The sequence below is a fragment of the Kockovaella imperatae genome (assembly GCF_002102565.1).
Source record: "Kockovaella imperatae strain NRRL Y-17943 chromosome Unknown BD324scaffold_6, whole genome shotgun sequence".
In the NCBI taxonomy this organism is placed as follows: Eukaryota; Fungi; Basidiomycota; class Tremellomycetes; order Tremellales; family Cuniculitremaceae; genus Kockovaella; species Kockovaella imperatae.
Window position 1 is genome coordinate 230,575 of NW_019028946.1, and position 19,176 is coordinate 249,750.

The 19,176-nt window shown below is 52.1% G+C and overlaps 8 protein-coding genes across 8 annotated transcripts; 2 read left to right on the top strand and 6 right to left on the bottom strand.

The window, feature by feature from the left end:
- Positions 1 to 439: 439 nt before the first annotated feature.
- Positions 440 to 1,525, top strand: BD324DRAFT_425567 (hypothetical protein). The gene has a single exon (XM_022012746.1). The coding sequence runs from the start codon at positions 810 to 812 to the stop codon at positions 1,440 to 1,442; it is 633 nt and encodes a 210-aa protein (XP_021871140.1). The 5' UTR covers positions 440 to 809; the 3' UTR covers positions 1,443 to 1,525.
- BD324DRAFT_425482 (glutamate-cysteine ligase-domain-containing protein) lies at positions 1,506 to 4,517 on the bottom strand. The gene is made up of 11 exons (XM_022012745.1): positions 4,225 to 4,517; positions 4,037 to 4,170; positions 3,615 to 3,926; positions 3,439 to 3,563; positions 3,231 to 3,385; positions 3,051 to 3,167; positions 2,849 to 2,996; positions 2,483 to 2,793; positions 1,879 to 2,428; positions 1,699 to 1,819; positions 1,506 to 1,644 (listed from the first exon to the last, which is right to left on the bottom strand). Exons 1-11 carry the CDS (start codon positions 4,372 to 4,374, stop codon positions 1,569 to 1,571), a joined length of 2,199 nt encoding a protein of 732 aa, XP_021871141.1. The 5' UTR covers positions 4,375 to 4,517; the 3' UTR covers positions 1,506 to 1,568.
- A 693-nt stretch (positions 4,518 to 5,210) lies between these two features.
- BD324DRAFT_624812 (hypothetical protein) lies at positions 5,211 to 6,392 on the bottom strand. The gene is made up of 4 exons (XM_022015735.1): positions 6,256 to 6,392; positions 6,177 to 6,209; positions 6,073 to 6,135; positions 5,211 to 6,010 (listed from the first exon to the last, which is right to left on the bottom strand). Exons 2-4 carry the CDS (start codon positions 6,189 to 6,191, stop codon positions 5,546 to 5,548), a joined length of 543 nt encoding a protein of 180 aa, XP_021871142.1. The 5' UTR covers positions 6,192 to 6,209; positions 6,256 to 6,392; the 3' UTR covers positions 5,211 to 5,545.
- BD324DRAFT_425839 (hypothetical protein) lies at positions 6,329 to 7,820 on the bottom strand. Its single transcript, XM_022012749.1, has one exon. It carries the CDS (start codon positions 7,513 to 7,515, stop codon positions 6,421 to 6,423), a length of 1,095 nt encoding a protein of 364 aa, XP_021871143.1. The 5' UTR covers positions 7,516 to 7,820; the 3' UTR covers positions 6,329 to 6,420.
- Positions 7,821 to 8,790: 970 nt separating this feature from the next.
- On the bottom strand, positions 8,791 to 11,529 carry BD324DRAFT_624823 (putative guanine aminohydrolase). The gene is made up of 10 exons (XM_022015736.1): positions 11,328 to 11,529; positions 11,116 to 11,277; positions 10,826 to 11,048; positions 10,360 to 10,497; positions 10,212 to 10,287; positions 9,849 to 10,136; positions 9,664 to 9,770; positions 9,562 to 9,603; positions 9,180 to 9,502; positions 8,791 to 9,108 (listed from the first exon to the last, which is right to left on the bottom strand). The coding sequence occupies exons 2-10, from the start codon at positions 11,189 to 11,191 to the stop codon at positions 8,936 to 8,938; spliced, it is 1,446 nt and encodes a 481-aa protein (XP_021871144.1). The 5' UTR covers positions 11,192 to 11,277; positions 11,328 to 11,529; the 3' UTR covers positions 8,791 to 8,935.
- A 147-nt stretch (positions 11,530 to 11,676) lies between these two features.
- BD324DRAFT_624826 (plasma membrane H+ ATPase) lies at positions 11,677 to 15,389 on the bottom strand. Its single transcript, XM_022015737.1, has 4 exons — positions 14,830 to 15,389; positions 12,435 to 14,765; positions 12,135 to 12,380; positions 11,677 to 12,078 (listed from the first exon to the last, which is right to left on the bottom strand). Exons 1-4 carry the CDS (start codon positions 14,940 to 14,942, stop codon positions 12,012 to 12,014), a joined length of 2,757 nt encoding a protein of 918 aa, XP_021871145.1. The 5' UTR covers positions 14,943 to 15,389; the 3' UTR covers positions 11,677 to 12,011.
- Positions 15,390 to 16,912: 1,523 nt separating this feature from the next.
- BD324DRAFT_624832 (hypothetical protein) lies at positions 16,913 to 17,536 on the top strand. The gene has a single exon (XM_022015738.1). The coding sequence runs from the start codon at positions 16,938 to 16,940 to the stop codon at positions 17,403 to 17,405; it is 468 nt and encodes a 155-aa protein (XP_021871146.1). The 5' UTR covers positions 16,913 to 16,937; the 3' UTR covers positions 17,406 to 17,536.
- A 323-nt stretch (positions 17,537 to 17,859) lies between these two features.
- BD324DRAFT_624834 (acyl-CoA N-acyltransferase) lies at positions 17,860 to 19,085 on the bottom strand. Its single transcript, XM_022015739.1, has 2 exons — positions 18,578 to 19,085; positions 17,860 to 18,375 (listed from the first exon to the last, which is right to left on the bottom strand). The coding sequence occupies exons 1-2, from the start codon at positions 18,851 to 18,853 to the stop codon at positions 17,932 to 17,934; spliced, it is 720 nt and encodes a 239-aa protein (XP_021871147.1). The 5' UTR covers positions 18,854 to 19,085; the 3' UTR covers positions 17,860 to 17,931.
- Between the last annotated feature and the right edge of the window lie 91 nt (positions 19,086 to 19,176).

The following is a 19,176-nucleotide window of genomic DNA, read 5'->3' on the forward strand; positions in this document are numbered from 1 at the left end:
CTGCGCATCACCTTTAGTCTCGGGGTAAAATGGCACCGGGCGGTGGGTGGGTGGAGGGCCAGAACCAAAAGTGCCACATTCGGAAATTGTATCACTTCATCCCCACCGTAGCGGCGTTATTAAAGCACACGCGAATGACTTTGTGGGCAAAAGTCGATGAACAACCATAGAGACATGTAACCACGACGATATGGGGCAGAGTTGAGGGTTCCTCCATCTTAGATTCGACACGCCGAAAAGCGAAGTGACTCCCGGTACTCGCATATGTCATGACTGGACGCCGTAATCGGAGACCCGGGGCGATGTCTCACTGGACCAGACAGTTTCAGCTGATGAGAATCGTCACATCGCTCTGACGCGACTCGATTCCGGATGATACCGTGTATGGTTACATCTGACTCGAGCGGTATGCACGCATCCGTATCGCAATATGCGTCGCGCAACTGATGTACATCCCTTACTCAAATGATACTTAAGCTGAGCTTCTGACAATTTCATCAAAGGCCATCTGGCATCTCGCATCCTCATTTCGCATCCTCCTTCCACGTCCACAACTCTCTCTCTCTCTATCTTTCTTTCTCTCTCTGGCAGAGAAGAAGAATACTCAAGGTTTTCTCATCACACCGAAACTCTCCACTAACATAGACTCGACCTAGTCCGGGATCAGATTGTCGAATCGGCTGGACCGAATCACCTACCTTGCCTTCATCCCAGCAGACGCCTCCAACCCGAATCAGGTTTCCCCCCACCTCGAGGCGCCGCACCAGCTTTCACCGGACCACCCGTCTTTGCTCGCTTCACACCTTATCATGCTCGCCCTATTGTTTATCCTGCCTCTGGTCTTGGCCGCACCAGTACCAGCCCCGAACCCAGAGACCGACCAAAAAATGATGCAGATAGGAAACACCCGAATGACTTGGACGGCGGCCGAGACAGATCGAACCAACAACGCCTTTGACGACCATCACGCCATTTTTCAACGCGACGACGACCACGACGAGATCATGTCAAATCCTTCTTTCGATTCATACTTGCCTCGTATAGCTCCCGCAGCTTCTCCTGACGAACCAAAGCTGTACGAAAGAGACGACATGACGAAACCCCGTCCAAAAAGCATGCCTGTGCCTGATTTCATGAGGGCCGATCAAGTCGTTTCGGATATCCTTCGAGCGGCCAGTGGAGCGGGTACGAACGTTGCGACGGGGGAAAACGTCGGTGGGAAGAAGGCGAAGGCCAAGCGTGACCTCTCTCTCGCAGAAGCCATCGCAGGGATATCTTCAAAGATCATGCACAGCATGCACGATCTATATGGCCCTGCTGCCGCAGACAAGGCTAAACGGAGCATGGGGACTGGCGAAGACGAGCAAGGAATGAGAAGGCAAGGACTGGTTGTCCAGAAACGCCGAGCTGGTACTCTGCGTTCAAGACATCTGCACCCATAGAATAGTGCATACATCATAGCTGGGCTGGTCCCTCTGTGAAATATGCATACAGATATAGAGTATAAAACAGATGTACCACTGGCCTCACAATATACAATGCCTTCGAACCCCTTACGACTGGTGAAATCACAAACATCCCGTCGGTCCCGAGCCAACATAATTGTGGCCTAATAGTTCAGGACACGGTCGCACGCCTCGTTCACTGACGCCAACATTAGCATGGCAAAATGATATAATACACAGCAGCTAGACTCACATCTCGTCCACTGCCTTGGCCAGATCATACGTGATCGACTGAGAGACCACTGAATCGTGCTTGTAGTCTGGATGGGTAGTGATGAACTTTCTGATCCAATTGGCAGGTGTGACAAGGCGGCCTGGCGGTGATCCGTTAGCGAATGTGTCACTTGCAGAAGTGCGGATACCGCTCGCTCACCCTTTGATCTCCACTTGATCAGGTCCAGGTAGCGTCTCAATTCGCATTTCGTCCCGACATCCACGTTCAACGAATTCAGATAGGCATTGACGACTCCCATCAGTCCAGGGAAATGATCGCCTTTCCCATTGATAATTTCATCCAGAGTCATCTGAGCAGTCTCGTCTTCCTCTCCGATATCCTCATCCTCGGAAGAGCAACGTGATGCAGATGAACCCGTACGCCGCGGTGTGGGAGGCGCAGAGACAGACGACCGCAATTGACTCGAGCCAGAGGGTCGTAAATGATCGCCACTGTTTCGCCTACTGCCCGTCGGCGTGGTGGGCTTACTACTCGAACTCGCTGTCCCGTTGACTCGGGATATAGATTCGGATCGGATCGATGCGGACGTAGGAGAAGTTGGCGATTGTCCCGCAGGTGGTGACACAGGTCGTGATGTCAGGTCGAATCGCTCTCTCGGCTTGTCGTGAGGGAACACGTTTCGCCGGAAATGGAATGAATTGCGCGCAGCAGCATCTCGTTGTTGCGCTCGCTGCATGTTGTCGTCGACCTACGAGACCCAGGAGTGTCAGCCTATTTCCTTCCAAACCGATGGCCCGCTCACCTCTGAAATCGGCATGTAAAAGTTGAGATCAAAGCTCAGAATGGCCCTTGTCAACAGGACGATGAAGATGGAGAATGCAGCGTTCTCGTAATCTGTCATTTGAACTTCCATACTTCTGAACTCGACCCGCCAGCCGATTGGCGAGTTGACTGGCGGTGGCTTGAATCGTATTGTCTGCCAATTGGTGGATTGAATGTTCTCGAAATGATCCATGGACGCTTGGTCATCTTGATCGATGGTCTCGGAGAACTGAACCAGAGGATCGCGGATGAACAGGTGAGCAAGATGTGAAGCAAGGTGATTGTCGACGCCTGAATGAGTGGGATGAGTTGACATTCCCCTCGTCTTCAAAGTGAGCCGGCTCACCATGTTCCGTCAATCGCTGCTTCACTCCCTCGTCCATCGGCACATGTGTGTCATGGTATTTTTCCTTGTTACGAGGATCGTTTGATATGTACAGGTCGACAGAGTCGTAGCGAGACTTGGGAATGGAATAGCGGTCGCTCTTAAGAGGCTGAATGATCCGCTTAGCCTAAAGTTGTCTGAAACAATGTGCTGTGCTACATACCTTGAGACCTCTCTCCTCCTCCGTTCGATCATCCACGCTGGCCGCAATGACATTCCACCGAGCGTCGACATCCGCAAGGTATCCACGGAAAGCGGGACTCGCAGCAGTCAGAGCGAGCTAGTGGTCGAGGCGACGTCAAGTCAACAGCAGCTCTCGTGGGCTCTCGCCTGACAATCTCACCATGATCGGAGCGACGGGAACCAGTGCATCGTAGACTCTTCTCGCTTCATCAACGTTCCAAGCTTGGAACGTAATTTGAAGGCAACAACATCCCATACCGAAAGCCATGGCGTCCATGTGAATGGAAGGTGTCCCAGGCAGAGGTTTGGCAGGAGCTACAGTAACGAGTCGGCTCTGCGGTCCGGAAAAAATCCAGAATCGAACTCACTAGGAATACCATTTGACAAGTGCTTTTGCTCCGTATCGGGCACATTGGTGTTTTGATCGATGAACAGCGGTACACGAATGTCGACGAGCGATCCTCTCCTCGCCCGGATATTGGCTGTGAGTGTTCTGGGACCCCATTCAGCTCCATTCTCCTGGACAGGAGGGTTTCCGACTCACGGGAACCTCGCATGAGGGTTCGTCAACAATTCACCGACATATTGACTCCTTGAACTGCTCTTCTGCGTATCAGGCCAAGTCTCCGGATCAGTGAATGGTAATTTTCCGTCATCCAAAGCACCCAATCTAGGCCAAGACGTAACGGTGAGAGGGAGTTCATGAGGGAGTAAATGGGATCGAATGATTTTTCGTCGGAATCGCATATCGGCTTCGACAGAGATAAGGTCTTTGGGATTGCCTGTGAATGGGCATCCGGGGGTTGATTCGATCATGTATCTGCCGTATTCCGGATGGAATGTGGGGATCGCGGTGCTAAAGACGGAAATCCGGATGAGAAGAGGGAGAGATAAAGCGAGATCAAGAAGGGATGTAGCATTAGCCCTCCTCGTTCGGACAACTTCAGAATGCTTTGCAGCACCCACCAGTCCTTTGGCTTGAGCTGCTCGAGCTTTGGATCCAGTGTGACGCTTTGCAGCTTTTTCAAAATCTCCGTCTGACGCAGAGATAACAATGCAGTGCGATTGTCATCATCATACGAGACGATCATGTATTCGATCTGATCCAGCAGCATCAGCACCTGGAGCTATCCTGTTGCCAATTCTGGACTCGCCTCGTCACCCCACAGTAATCCCTTTCCTGTCCTATCCTTCCACCTATCCCAAGTATTCAAGAACTGAGTGATTCCATGATATCGGATATGCTCAGCCAAAGGTTTCGTCTCGTCCCATGAAAGAGGGGTACCTAGAGCCAAGAGACCCATGGTGTGTCGATCTCGCTCAGGACGTCGAGCGGGCGGAATGCTCTGTTATTGTGAGGTCAAATATCCAATATTCCTTTCCGACTATCCGCTTTGATTCAGTTATACCGGCAAAGCGATAGAAACCCTCTGTGTCGTTGAGAACGTGATGTGACGATATCGTGAGAGCCTGTCGTCCGAAACCTCGAGGACACCAAACAGGACTTGCTGTACAGACACGAACTCCACGCTTTGGCGAGCTGGATCGTCGTGGACGCTCTTGAAATCGGGAGATATAAAACGTGCCCAAATGATGTCAGCGTCGATGGGGTTGTCTATCGAGCTCGCTGGGTGGTATGAACCGATAAGGATGAGTCGTTTGGGTGAGGAGCGAGCCGTTGACGCCAGTGTCCTCCGAGGGTTATCCGAGCTGTCGAAGCGATGTGTGATCGCAATAATACGGTGGGTTGCCAAGGGATGACAAAGGTGGACCAAAAAAAATATAGGACCTCCACCTAGCTTCCGGAGGAGGAAATGAGCGACACCAAGCTGAAGATGACACCTGTGCCAGACGATCTCGATCTCGCACTCTGTTGTGAGCTTTTCGCCTTGGTCCAATCTGTAGCTTGCTCGAGTCCTCCTGTTATATAAGTATCGACACAACAGCTCAGTGAATGACGGTCAGCTTAAAGATGTTTTTCCTCTTCGCCTCTTCCCCCTTCTTGGCCCGTGTCCCGGGTTTGAAAATGACGAAAGTATTACTCAGCGTTGCACCCAAAAAAAAAAACAGCAACTAAGCAGTAGGACATTGCCGAAATGGGGGAAAGGAGAGGAGGCCTGCTGTCGAGAGTGGGGAGAATGGGAGGGGGTTTAGGTACATGTATACATACTTGTCACCCATGGGTGGGCATAGGTACAGGAGAAAGGGCGAGGTTGAGGGGCACAGGGAAGTCGATCGACCACAGTGGGTATAGGCCGATGGGGGGTAGAAGCATCGGAATCTAGGAACACGGGCACACGGATAGTCAGTCACCTCCCTCCTTACTCCGCCTTCCGGATCGACGCGTTTTTTTCCAGGTCAAACTTCTCTTGTGCCGCTCAGAACACAACCGGCGTCCTCAACATCTTCTGCTCATTGATGACTAGCCTGATCAGCGCATCGGCGACCAGCCAGCCAGCCCGGTGTCTCCCCCATCTACTTGCCAATGTACTTATCCCCATCCTTCTTCATCACCTCCTTGAAATGCCTCTTGAGTTTGGTGGCATTGATCCCCGATTCCTCCTCCACCGACGCCCAATCCACCTTGTCCGAAGCTTCACAGACAATCCTCCAGATCTCGAATCGTTGAGCCTTGCTCACTGATCCCTTGGCGGCTCCAGCTCCAGACTTGACTTCCTGTCCTGAAAAGACCTTGGCAAGCTCTTTACTCAATACTTCGCGCCAGTGTCGTAAGAGCTTGCTACCTGCTGCTCCATCGACTGTAGGCATCTTGACATTTTTGAGAAACTTTGGGTCGACCATCGCCTTGATGATCAGAGCTCGATGCTCAAGCCCGACCTTCTCAGCGGGCGCTGGCTTCTTCTTCGCTGGCGAGGAAATCGTCGACTGGGAGGATACATCCTCAACGATCTTGCGCTTCTTAGGACTGGAGGAAGAGCCCTGAGGTAGAATTTGAGGTGAATCATCGACTCTCGGAACAGTGTCTAGACTGTTTCACTCACCGGAGACCCATCCCTCTGATTTGTTTGCGACAAGTGGTGGATGGACTGCTGACTGTCCGGCGACTATAACACTGATCAGCCCTATGAGACTGCCGCAAACCCACCTTTCTGCTCATCATCTTGGCCGAGTGTTGAGCCTGAAGCTATGTCAGCTTGGCGAGAGAGGCATACGTGTGTGCTCACCTGGGGCAGTCCAGACTCTACAAAGTGCTCCGCGTAATCTCCAAGATCCTCCTCAGCATCCGATTTGGAATCCTGAGGCAGGCAGAGTGCCAGAGGGTCCGACGAATCATCGTACCTGATCTGTACCACAGCGCTGAGTCAGCTTTGTCTCAAGGATTGCAGGGCTCAGCTGACCTCCTGCATGTTGATGTCTAGTTGATCTTGAGTTTCTAGCATCTCCTCGTCTTCCGCTTTCTTCGAACTCTTGGTTGTTCCCTTTTTCACCGCCTTGGCTATCTCCTTCTTCGCGCCTTTCATCTTGCTAGGTTTCTGTGGGACTCGATCTCCCTCGGCGGCCCTTTTGGTGACTTTGGCACTTTTGGCAGCTTTGACACCTCTTGGTTCAGACTTCCGGGAGTCGCTGGCATCACTGCCAGATCTGGCTTTCTTGATGGGAATGACGACTTCGACGGTGTATCGACCTTTGGAGCTGCGAGTCTCGTTGGATCCAGCCGAGGAAAGAGAGGTGGTTCGTGACTTTGTCTTGGCGTTACCAGCGGATTTCGTTCGTATCTCCTGTGTCGACACTTCAGAGGGGCTATCGCGCGATAGCCTGGTGCTTACCTTGGCCTTGGGAGCGGATCCTGACTTGGTCGCTTTAATCTCGGGCTGGAAGTTGGCATTCCGGTCTCTAGACTGTTCCCTCGCCTTGTCAACATCGTCTTCAAGCTTATGAACGTTCTCGGACTCGTCAAGGTTTGAACCCTTCTCAGTTTCCATTCTCGCATCCTGTACCTTCGCCTGGTCAAGACCTCGATCTTTTTGGCGATCCTTCGCTTCGTCCGTTTCATCGTGCGGGGTCATTGCCTCTACAGGCTTTCCATGCACCACTGGCCCTACCGGGTCTTTCGTTTTCTGGACTCGCTTCACCTCAATCTTCTTCCCAGCTTCAGCTCCAGCTTTAGCTTTGGAGCTTTCCGCTTTCCCCTTCGTCTGGGGTTTGACCGTCGCTCCTTTGCTCGCAGGCTTTGGAGTCACGCCTCCCGATGCTTTGCCAAGCTTGGAAGCGGCCGGAACAAGCAAAGGAGGCCTGTTCCTCATGGGAGATGGTGATATGGGTCTTGGGAGTGACTTGGGTTTTACGACTTTTGAAGACGCTGTTGCTTCTTTGGGGCTCGACGTGCCAGCCCATGAAGTGGGTCGAGGGTGAGATGAGGGGATCTCCTCATCCTCCTTGGCATTGGGATGAATTTCGTCGACTTCGTCAACGTCCTGAGCCATGCCAGTATCAGCGGATCTGACATCCTCGACATCGTCAATGCCAAATCTCGATTCTCACCTGTCGTCCATCTTGAGACTGTCTCTCGTCATCACTCACACCGCCTCTCTCATGCTCGCCCACTCTCGCTGAGCCGACCTGTGCCTTGCCGGACGCCTTCCCGATGATGACGGGAAGCCCCTTCACCTGTGTGGGCTTCGAGCCAGACGCTTTCGCAAGCACGATCGGTCTCTTCTCCTCCTCCGAAGGCGCCTGACCCCGAGCCAAAGGCCTGACGAGCGCTTTCGAAGTCTGCTTTAGGGCGTTCGTGGACACAGGAATCTACGGATCCGCAGGTCAGCCACTGACCTACAGCGAGGTGCCTGTCACCACGATACAATACCAAAAGTCCCTCCTTGGGGACTGGATCAACACACTCACCTGCTTGCCTTTATCTTTACCTGTAGTATTGCCCTTTTTGGTCTCTTGGGCAGGACGCGACTTGGTCTTTGCAGTCTTCGCGGACGTCGCCTTGTGCGTCGTCGTCTTGGCCGATTTCGCACCACTCGTGGCTTTTCGACCGCCTCTTGATTTCTGCCACGATTGGGCTGCGTCAGCCATAGCCATACGGATCCTAGCAATTGCATGGGCTGACCTTGTGGGGTCCTACTTCCTCTGCAATGGAATCGAGATCATCGTTAAACGCATGGTCCCCCTCATCGTCGTCGTCATTCTCCTCGCTTGCTCTTTTGCCTTTCTTGACCACACCATACTCATCACTACTGTCATCTTGGCTGTCTCGATCCATCTCGTCATACCCATCCTCATCTTCATCTTCAAAGTCTCCCATATCCTTCTGCTTCTCAAGGTATGCCGGGATGTGATCGGAATCCACCATGTTACCGTACGAAGTGGGCTTCGAGACCCGACGTCCTGATCGAGAGGAGGTGTAGGTCATCGTCCTGGGCGCCGTGGTGGTGGTGGGGGCGTGAGGCGTCTGAAGCGTCGTCGAGGGAGGAGGGGAAGGCGTGAGAGACCCTGACGACATTTTGGACCACTCAAAACGCCAGAGTCAGAGTCAGAGTGGGTGCTTGTCTACGTTTGAGGTTGATGTATCTCTGTCAGCTGATAACGGATGAGAGAACGGTTGAGTTCTGACCAGGCTCGCAGTAAGCTGACGAGATTAGAACAAGTCAAACGTCAAGAGAGTGTGTCCCCTCGTCGTCGTCAAGGTGCTCATAAAGTCGGTCCAATCAATCAAAAGGAAGAGGGGTCTGTGCGCAATGATCATACCATGGCCCATGTGGTCAGTGAATATGCATGCATACATAGGTCGTATGCTCTATACAGATGATCCTGATTCATTTGCTATGTCCACTTGCTGCTCTACTCGTTCCACTAACACCAAACATTGCGGAGCTCCGAAAGACACACAGACACACTCTACAACACTTTGTCACCCTGGATCCACATTCCTCGCCTATTGACCCGCGTACCATTACACCACCATCTCTCAACCGCTTCAAGCCACCAGGCATCTTCACTTCCTTCAGAGGGCGGTAGGAAAAAGTCGAGCTGATCGACACCTAGGGGACTGGTTTCGTCTCGAAGTGTGACTATAGGTACGAAGAATTGTCAACTTGGGTCCGTCCCCTCCGACATTTGCGTGCCTTTCCGAGAAACTCACTCAATTGCGCGTCAAACTCCATACCCTCTTCAAATGCACCTCCCATCCCTAGTGCTTTCTTCCCACCCCTCGTACCGATGTACAAACTCTCCACCCAACTCACGCTCAACCCTTTTCCAGCCGTCCTCGAGAGGCTGACAGTGCTCTTCTCTGTAGTATTTGCTGTGCTCTCTATCGCTCGACGCTGATGATGTTCTTCCTGTCTGGCTCCTTCTCTCATTCGAGAGGTGTAGACTGCAGATCGCATGTTCGTCTCAATACTCAGACTGTATCCCCCTGCCACGTCTGAGCCAAGTCCGACGGACACTTGAGCGTCGAGTGCTCTAAAGACGGAGAGTAGGTGAGCGAAGGACAAGAAGGTCTGTGCGTCTCGAACACGCACTCTCTCAATGGGAACTGAGCTTCAGAAAAATACACATTGGACCTGACGAGGTCAGCAGATGGTCTCCAGTCGCCAGTCTCGTACGGTTAAAATGCTACTCACAATGGGCAATGTGCCACAGTCACGCCGCGAGCTTTGCAAAGCTCCATGAGACTTGGCGAGAGGTACGTGACGTGAGCTTGAATACTCCCAGGGCGTAATAAGCCGGCCTGTGCCCCACAAGATGAGTATTCTGTCCGTGATTGCAACTCGCCCAGCTCGGCCACCCGGCTCAGCCGGCGACTCACCTCATCAAACACTTCTTCATCTTTCTTCCCCCTCGTCCTCTCTACCCAATCCATCTGATCTCTTCCTTCACAGAGATGGCTCTGAACTCTGACATTGCGCTCATCCGCAATCTTTGCCAAGCCACAGAGCAGGGCATCCGAACAAGTTGGAACGAACCGTGGCGTAATGATGGGCTGCACCAAACGATGGTGAGAGGGCAATGGCGACACAAAGGCATCAAACTGATCGAGGAAGGACGTGACGGATTCGAGCGATGCAGCCGTAGATGCTTCATTGTAGGTCGGCCGCTGGGGCATCGCGTCAGCGCCATATTCGCTCTCTTGTTCAGACTTGAAGAACCGCCTCTTCTCGTACCGACTCACTGGAGACTGATCCATCGACAACTTCCCGACGAACGCTCTCACACCAGCCTCCTGAAAAGCCTTTGCAAGAATCATACTGTGACGACGTATGTTAGGGTCAACCTTCCGAACCTCCTAGCCCGGCTTGGTTGTAGCCCGAGACACTCACTTGCTTTCCACTTTGATGGTCCCAAATAGAACCGTACATCCCGTTCCTACTTCTTTGTATCGCTGAGCGAGTCGTGTGTAAACTTGCTTCGCTAGAGCGGGATCCGCATCGATACTCTCCTCGGCTCGGTAGGCGTATCTAAGAAGCAGCGAGGACGATTTTCAGCACAGTCAATCGTGCAGTTTCTTTGACCCTTCCGCAATTTTCAAAACGAAGAATCGAAGAATCATGGCTCAAGAGTCTAAACAGAGGCAGTGAAGGGGTAAAGGGACTAAGAGACAGTGGAATCCCCCCGGAGATCGTCTCCATGCTCCCAATTCATTGAACCTTTCTGCGTTCCTCTCACAATCTCTGAATCCCAGCTCACTCGCTGCGCTTGGCTCACTCTCCATACCTGCCTCAATCCGCTTCCACTCGAATCACTCAAATCACTCGGAAGCCGCTCGCTCGCTCGCTCATGACTCACCGATCCAACCATTCCAATAAGGGCAAATCCAATCCGGTTCCACAGAACAAGTACTGAGGCGCATGTTGATGTAAATCCACAAAGGTAGGTAAGAGGAAGCTTTCACCAGCTCCGTTTAACCGGGTGATCCTATCTTCCGGGATAGAAGCCAACGCTTTAGTCGCTGCGTCGTCATCGGTGGATGAAGGAAAGATGGAAGTGATGTAGCCTTGTTCATTGACCACTGTGTCGGAAAGTCAGCATATATGAGAGAGGACACACAGAAGAATGTTCAAAATCCTCGACCTCACCAAGTACGTGATCCCTTCGAATTCTCACTTGACCCAACTCGGGCGTATCGACTAAAGTCCCAACGAAGGCTTGCATGGCAAAAAGGGCGGGTATGAAGCAAGCAAGCGATCTTCACTACTACGCTTGAATATTGACACAAAGATGCTCGTAAATCGACTGTTCTGAAATGAACGAGGTCAGAGCTCTGTGACCTCGAGAAATGTAGCCTTACAAAGTTCTAACTCGCTTATCGCGGTCGTTCCGAGTATCTGTCCGGCCAAGGGGATGATTGGGAATGGAATATGTGCTGAGTGCCCACTGGCAATGCAGGATGCAGCGGAGAGAACGATGAGCAAGAAGTTCCACAGCTGATTCGTCAGATCTGATCGCTGAGTGAGCAACTTGATCGTGTATCGAGATTCGTAGATAAAACGGTTCAAGAGATAAGGACGTGAACTCCGGCACTTCGGCAAAAAAGCGGGTCATTTCCGATATTATGGAGTCTACTCCAGAGCTCAGGGTGACTGGCTCGAGACCTGCTTCGATGGACAGAAGGACTGGACTGGGCAACCCCGATAATGATACGTCACTACGATCCTGCATTCACATGCTTTCGACTTGATACCTAAGGGAAAAAGGATTTCAAGGGGATAACGAGAATGGAATGGAGGAAAACGGTCTTTATAGATTTGTATATAGTTGAGACAATGAGAGAGTTTATGACGGGGACGATCCGGTGAGAATAGGATTATAGAATAGGATGATGAGGTATCACACGGATTACTTTCCCATCGGGAGTGTCGAGAGGATTATGCGGTATCGAGAGATGTGGTGGGGTATGCGGAAAGAGAATGACATGGATGAAATGCAAGGCTTGCAAATAAAAATGTATGGAGAAGCGTGAAGAGAAACCACTCTAAGCAGCTCTGGAGCTGGCTCGTTGGAGAGCAGCACCGGATTGTTGAGCTTGAATGGAGGAGAATCTGGGGGACGATGTCAGTGGACGAACAACACAGGAGACAGCAATCGATCAACCCACCTGGAGAGCTCGTTTCTCGACATGGAGACCTTTTGTCCTCCCTTGAGTCTGTTGGCAGCTCGGGCAAGGAAGTTGGTTCGGTTCGAGTAGAGAGACTCGTGTCGGGAGGCAGTTCGCTGGAGTCGCTCTCCGTGCTCGTCGACGAGGGCAGGGGCTTGTCCAGCTCTCCTTCGCTTCTGGATGTAGGCAATGATGGTCCTCTTGAGGATGAACTTGACGAGATCGAGAGGGAAGTACCAGACGATGCTACGGGCAGGTTAGTTGATTTGTTCACCAAGGCACGGAATGAGGTGAACTCACTTCCAGACCCAAACAATACCGATCCATCCTCCAGAGATCGAGTGGACATCGGTGAAGCCCCAGTTTCCGAATCCGGCAATGATGGAGGAGATGAATTGAGCGAGACAGAAAGCCAACATGAGGGCAACGGAAGGTCGCTCAGTCCATGAAGGTCCGTGAGATCGAGTGACAAAGATCAAGGCTTGGGAGATGATGGCGACCTGGAGGTAGATGATCATGTGGCCTTGAGGATCGTTGACATCGCCCTTGGTAACTGGGTTGACGTGGAATCTGCGCTCGAAGAAGTCGGTGTGGTGCATGACAGCGTACAGAGCGAGGGTAGATCCAGTAAGGTAGAGACCGTATCCGATACCGTAGGCGAAGACTTCGGTCAAGTTCCACTCGTCAGGGGTGGTAGAAGGCAATACTCGGTCCAAAGACAAGGTCATGATGGTTCCATCGTTCAAGACGGCAATGATAAGGACCATGAACGAGGGGAAGTCGAATTTCCAGCCGAAAGCCATGATGGCGAAGCAGACAACGATACGGATGGTAACGGCACAAGCGTAGACGGCATAGTTTCTCATACGTTGGAAGATGACTCGGGATCCGTAAATGGCGTGGACAATGGTGGAGAGACCGGGTTCAGTCAAGACGATATCAGCGGCACCTCGAGCGGCATCGGTAGCACCTTCGACGGCGATACCGACGTTGGCACGAGACAAGGCAGGAGCATCGTTGGCACCGTCACCAGTCATGGCGCACAAGTGTCCGAGACCTTGGATACGTTTGACGATTTCAAACTTGTGTTCGGGGAAGACTCCGGCGAAACCATCAGCGTCCATGATCATTTCATCGAGAGTAGCGTGCTTTCCACCGGCTTCAGGACCGTCCTTGAGAACCTTCGCGGGGTACATGTGGTCACCGAGACCGAGACGTCGACCGGTTTCCTTGGCAATAGCGAGTTGATCTCCAGTAACCATCTTGACCTTGACACCGAGGGCCATGGCATCGTCAATAGTCTTCTTGGTGTCGGAACGGGGAGGGTCAAAGATAGACAGGAGACCGACGAGTTCGAAACCGTTACCCTCAGAGTCTGGCTGGTCACCCATGACGTCTTCGTAAGCGACGGCGAGAGCACGGAGACCACGTCGGGCAAAGTCTTCGACATCGGCTTCAAGTCGGTCCTCAAGTTCAGAAGTCTTGTTTCGGGTGCAGAGTTCGATGATGATACCAGTCATACCCTTGGTAGCTCGCTTGAGCTTGCCACCGTCTCGGTCGTCTCGGTAGGTGATTTCAGTTCGCTTGTCGACAGGGTTGAAAGGTCGGAAGTCGAGGAGTTTAATACCTTCACGGGCCTGCTTGGGGTCGGGGAGAGTGCCGACAACACAACCGTCGATGGCGTCCTGGTTTTCCGTTCGCGAGGCGTAGGCAGCGAGAAGACAGACCCCCTCGACATCCCAGTGAGAGTAGCACTTGACGGTGCCCTTGTCAATAGTGAGTTTGTTGGTCGTGAGGGTACCAGTCTTGTCGGAACAGAGAATGGTGACACCCGCAAGTTCTTCGATGGCAGTGATTCGAGTGACGATGGCCTTGTGCTTGGCGAGTTGCTGAGCTCCGACAGCGAGCGTGACGGACAAGACGGTAGGCATGGCGATGGGAATACCACCGATCAAGAGCACCAACAGGTTGTCGAGACCACGTCGGTAAGAGTAGTGGTAAGCGGCGTAGAGAACGAGGATTTCCAGCAAGACAAAGGTACCGATGGAGACGAGACAGAAGGATCCAATCTTGGCCAAGACCATTTGCAAGTGACCGGTCTGGTCATTGTCCTGTCCGACGAGGGTAGCGGCACGTCCGAAGAAGGTGTTGGGACCGGTGGAGATAACCATACCCTCGGCTTCACCTTGCTTACAGGTGGAACCGGAGAAGCATTCGTCACCGACCTTTTTACCTTGAGGAAGAGATTCTCCGGTAAGAGCGGCCTGGTCCATGGAGACATCAACGGCCTCGATCAAACGACAATCAGCAGGGCAAATGTCTCCGTGTTTGAAGGAGACAATGTCACCAGGAACGAGTTCAGCAGATTCGACTTCTTTCCAGTTGCCGTCACGCTTAACCTTGGCTTTGGGAGCGAGCGAGTCCATGAGCGCCTTGACGGCGTTTCCGGCGTTTCGTTCCTCGACGAAACCGATAGTAGAGTTGACCAAGAGAAGGAGGATGATACCGACAAAGTCTTGCCAATCAGGAGGTTCACCCTCACCGTTGGAAAGGGCAATAGCGACGAGGGCGGCACCCTCCATGACCCAGGACAGAGGGTTCCACATGAAGGAGAGGAATTGGAGGAAGACGCTGAGAGAAAAGGGTTCTCGGTCAGCTCTGAGGCTCCAAACAGAGGGACTCTGTGTGAACTCACTTCTCCTTCTTCTCCTCAAGCTTGTTAGGTCCAAAGATACCGATACGGTTCTGGGCCTCGGCTTCGGTGAGACCTCCTTCGGTGGCTTGAAGGAGTTGGAAGACCTCCTCCATGACAATGTGTTCGATATCGACCTTGTCTTTGTCATAGAGATCGGCGGCGGTGAATTGAATCTGGGAATCAGATGTGTGAGTGAAAGGGATTTCGGGCCAGCGACAGTCGAGAGTGGCTCACAGTGTTCAGATCCACGATGGCGTGGAGATCACCCTGTTTTTTCTCCTCCATCTCCTTGTACTCTCGCTTCTTCTTCTCGGGAGCGGCATCAGCGACTGAGATGGTGGAGTCAGCTTGGTGGACCCAGTGAGAGTGACGGGCGACGACTCACCAGGAGCGGTTCCAGAGGTCTCCCTGAGAAGAGGCAAAAACAATGTTTGTCAGCGCTTGGGAGCTGGGGGATTTTGATGAGACGTTTTGGGGGCCGGATCACTCCGTCGCCAAGAGAAGAAGAGAGGAGCAAGGGGGAGGAAACCACACTCACTTGGTAGGGACCTCTTCGGCGGGTGGTTGTCCCACCTTTTCGTTCTCGGACATGGTGGTGGTGGTGGTGGTGGTGGTCAGAGAGTTGGAAGTTGAACGATGAAGTCCGGGGGGGTTGTTGTGTTGTGTTTTCTTCGAAAAAGGGAGCCCTTCTGGCGAAAAAGGGTGAGAGAAGGGTGGCTGGACGGGGAATGAGACAAGCGACAAGACAATCCTTTTGGATGTCTCTAGGCTATATTGCTGAGATGGGGGGAGATGTCAGCAATCGTCGTCCAAAGAAGAGGTGGTTGGCGGAGGGGGGGTGGTGGTGGAAGGTGGATGGGATGATGATGGATGAGAAAAAGAGAGAGGAAAGAAACGAGATTGATGATAGAAATATAAATTGAGCGAAGACCGAGGATGGGAAAAAAAAAAGAGGGGGTAAGAGAGGGGATTTTTGTGGTGGTGGTGGTGGTTTGATAGAGATGATGACGACCTGAATGAAGCAGAGCAGAGAGCAGAGCAGAGCAGCGCAGCGAGCGCCGCCAGAAGCCAACCCAATGGGTGCAGCAGTAGCCAGCCAGTGCAGCAGCAGCCAGAGCAGCAGCCCAGTCTATCCTATTTAGTTGCTATTACCGGCCGAGGGGGAAGAAAAAAAAGGGGCGGGAGAGGAGAGGCCGTAGGGGGGCGGGATTAAAAAACGTGGCATATTCGAAAATGATTCCAAAAGATTATTTCAAAAACGAAAAGAGAGAGCGTAGCGCGGTGATAGAGAGCTGTCGTTGGGGGGATCACTTCACTCACTCACTCAGTCGCTGATAACACTCGGCAACCGGCCGGCCTGTGTTTTGGATTGGAATGCTCGGCCAGAGATTCAAAGATCGATTGGATTGGGTGGAGTTGGTGAGGCGATTGGTGTGACTGTGTGTGTGTTTGTTTGTTTTTGAGAGAGACTTTCCTTAAGGAAACCACCAACCCTCAGTGAGTCAACCGGATGAACACAAGCGTCAGGGATCGACTATCTTGATCGGCCTGAGATGACTTTGTGGATGGATGGGAGCGGGGTCCTGTCCAATGGGATGATCGGTGGATAGGATAGCTGAGCGGCGTATCAGCGGCGGATCTGTATATCTAATAATAACACGGTGCCGATGCTTGATTTAGACCGGGCACAGTTGGTTTTGTAATGGAAATACTAATGGGCCATTACCAAACGCAAACTCACTCAATAGGAAAGAGGTGTGTCTATAAATGGGTTCGCAAGTGATAATTAATATCGCGTGCTCGATCGGGGATGATGGCTACCGCAGTGGCTGTGTGGACCAGCTGGCGAATAAAGCGACACAGCCAGTTGTTACACTTTATATATGTGGATCTTGAGATGTATGTAGTGTCTGCGACCCAACCGACCTAGGCGGCTGGATGCGACAACAGAGAGGGAGAAAAATGCCAAGCGGAACCCAATTGGTCTGTTTAGCTGTTGTTGCTCCGTCGACTTGGCGACTGAGTGGACTCCCAGTGCGGAACCAAAATGGCTCATTATTAGTGGCAGTGAGATGTAGCTGCTGGGTCTATACAATGCATTCGTCACCATGTCGACCGGGTTCCCCATTCCCACTCCGGGAGATCCGTCGCAGATGATTGACCTATCTACCGGCCTATCTAACTTATCTCCCTTGGCTCCACCGCACACCGAGCACGCTGGATCTGGAATATGTTGGGGGGCCATAATCATTCGTCGTTTTCTTCTTTTCTGTCTCTTTCCAAATTATCATCTCGGTCCGGTGTCAACGAGGGATTTTCTTTCTTTCTCTTTTTTTTTGGTGCCGAGCATTTACGGCCGTTGTGTCTTTTCCCATTCTGCCGGTTGCCGCTGCTCCTGTCGTCTGGTATTCAAATCCCATTGCAATTCGTTGCTGGCCCTGCGTCAGCCCCTGTCGTGCATAGCAACTCACCCCTTATTATTAGTCCCCTCAGTGATACCTGTAACAAATACCCAGACGATGAAAACAAAACACTCTCCATGTCAATACGGGATGAGAATCTTTTTGGGAGGCTAGCACGGTAAGACCTGTGCACTAAAGGGGATACAACAACAAACATACTGCGACTAGACATGGGCTTGGCTGGCTTGGTCAGTCACAACATCAAATATATTGCATATGGATAGATAGTGCTCTCGTTGCTCATCACTCAATGAAACCTTTTGACCCATTCTTCGCATATAGCCGGTCGCAGCATCGGCACGGAATCGGCAAGATTCCGATAAAGTAAGTAACCCTTACCAATTTCCTTTTAGACGTCGGCTATGTGGTTCATTCACACCGAGGGTTGAGAAGTGTGATGAAACAGATCTGTGGCGATCAGCGAGGGGAAGTTTGGCAATGCAGTGATTGGATGATGGTGATCGCTCGAAAGCTGGCACACAAGGCTTCAGAATGAGCATGAGTCTCGTTGATAACGCTCGAACAGTCCCATGTGGCTCTTGTGCGGACAAGCCAGCATATACATGCATCTATACATCATTCCAAGATCCCGCCTGCGTCGCTGCGCCGCATTTCCTGCTTCCTAACTCAGTCGCTCTTCTCACTTCTTCGCGGGCCGCCGGGCGAATGTGAACTTGTACTTGCCCCACCTATCCCTTCCTTCTGGGACCTCCTTCTCCCTATACTCATCCAAATCGAATTCCAATTCGTTGACACTCTCAAATCCATACTTTGTAAAGGCACTCGTCTTGGCTCCATCTTCACTTAAATGAACCCACATACTCGCACCGTGGCTATCCGCAATGTCCACAGCGTACTTGACCAGTTGACTACCCACACCTTGCCCTTGAGCAGAAGGCTCCACAGCGATACTCATACAGTACACGACCTTGTTGGGAGGAACACAAAGTCGATCAGACATGGTATACAGGTGGCCAGAAGTCAGATGGTCGAGTTGTTTTATCTTGGGAAGGGACTTGTCGGCTGGGAAATCAGGGTGGTTGATAGGTGCGTCCAATGGCTCAGGAGAGGGTTCAGCGGGGTCCTAAGCGGGGGCAAGAAGAACAATGTCAGCGCATGGGAATGCCGGGAGGGAGGCTGGGAGGAGACAAGAACAAGCCCATTGAGTCCGCCAAAGGGCTGAATGACTCAGTCAGACAACAGGATCATGCCATATTAGCCACACGGGCCGTTTTTTTGTGCATAGCTCAACTGGTCCTGCTCCGCTCCGCATTCGCACTACTCACCAACACCTTGTCCCCTTTCAGATTATACAGTCCCCAAGCTGCCCAACCTTTGATTTCACCATCCACCATCGCTTTGATCACTCTACATCGATCAGGTCCATACCCTATCCATCCTTCTATCGCTGGCGTCGGTAACTCATCTTCCATCTGTCCACCCTTTTCATGGACTTTGAATACCGTATGGGCATCTTGCTCGAATGCCCTTTTGGTCAATTCTCCAACGGTGGGAATGTCAGAGAGCTCCATAGGGAGGATCTGAACGTCGATCTTAGACATGATGGCGAGTGACAAGGACAAGATCGGTGGAGAGACTGAAACTCAAAGCTCAAGAGATATGCTGTACATCCCCCGAACATCATGCGCACCTCGGGCACAAGTCTACGGCTACCGGTGTTTCGGCTTTCGACTCACCATCCTCGGATCCGGCCGGTGGGCTTGTTCTCAGTCCACACTGCACTGATGCCACAACACCCTTTTCAACCGCGACGTCGTCCAATCATGCATATTTGCCATGATGACAACCGCTACTCGCTGATGCAGTCTCTCGTCTGGCCTTGGTTGCCTTGCTTCCATCTGTATTTGGACTGCTCTAGGTCTAC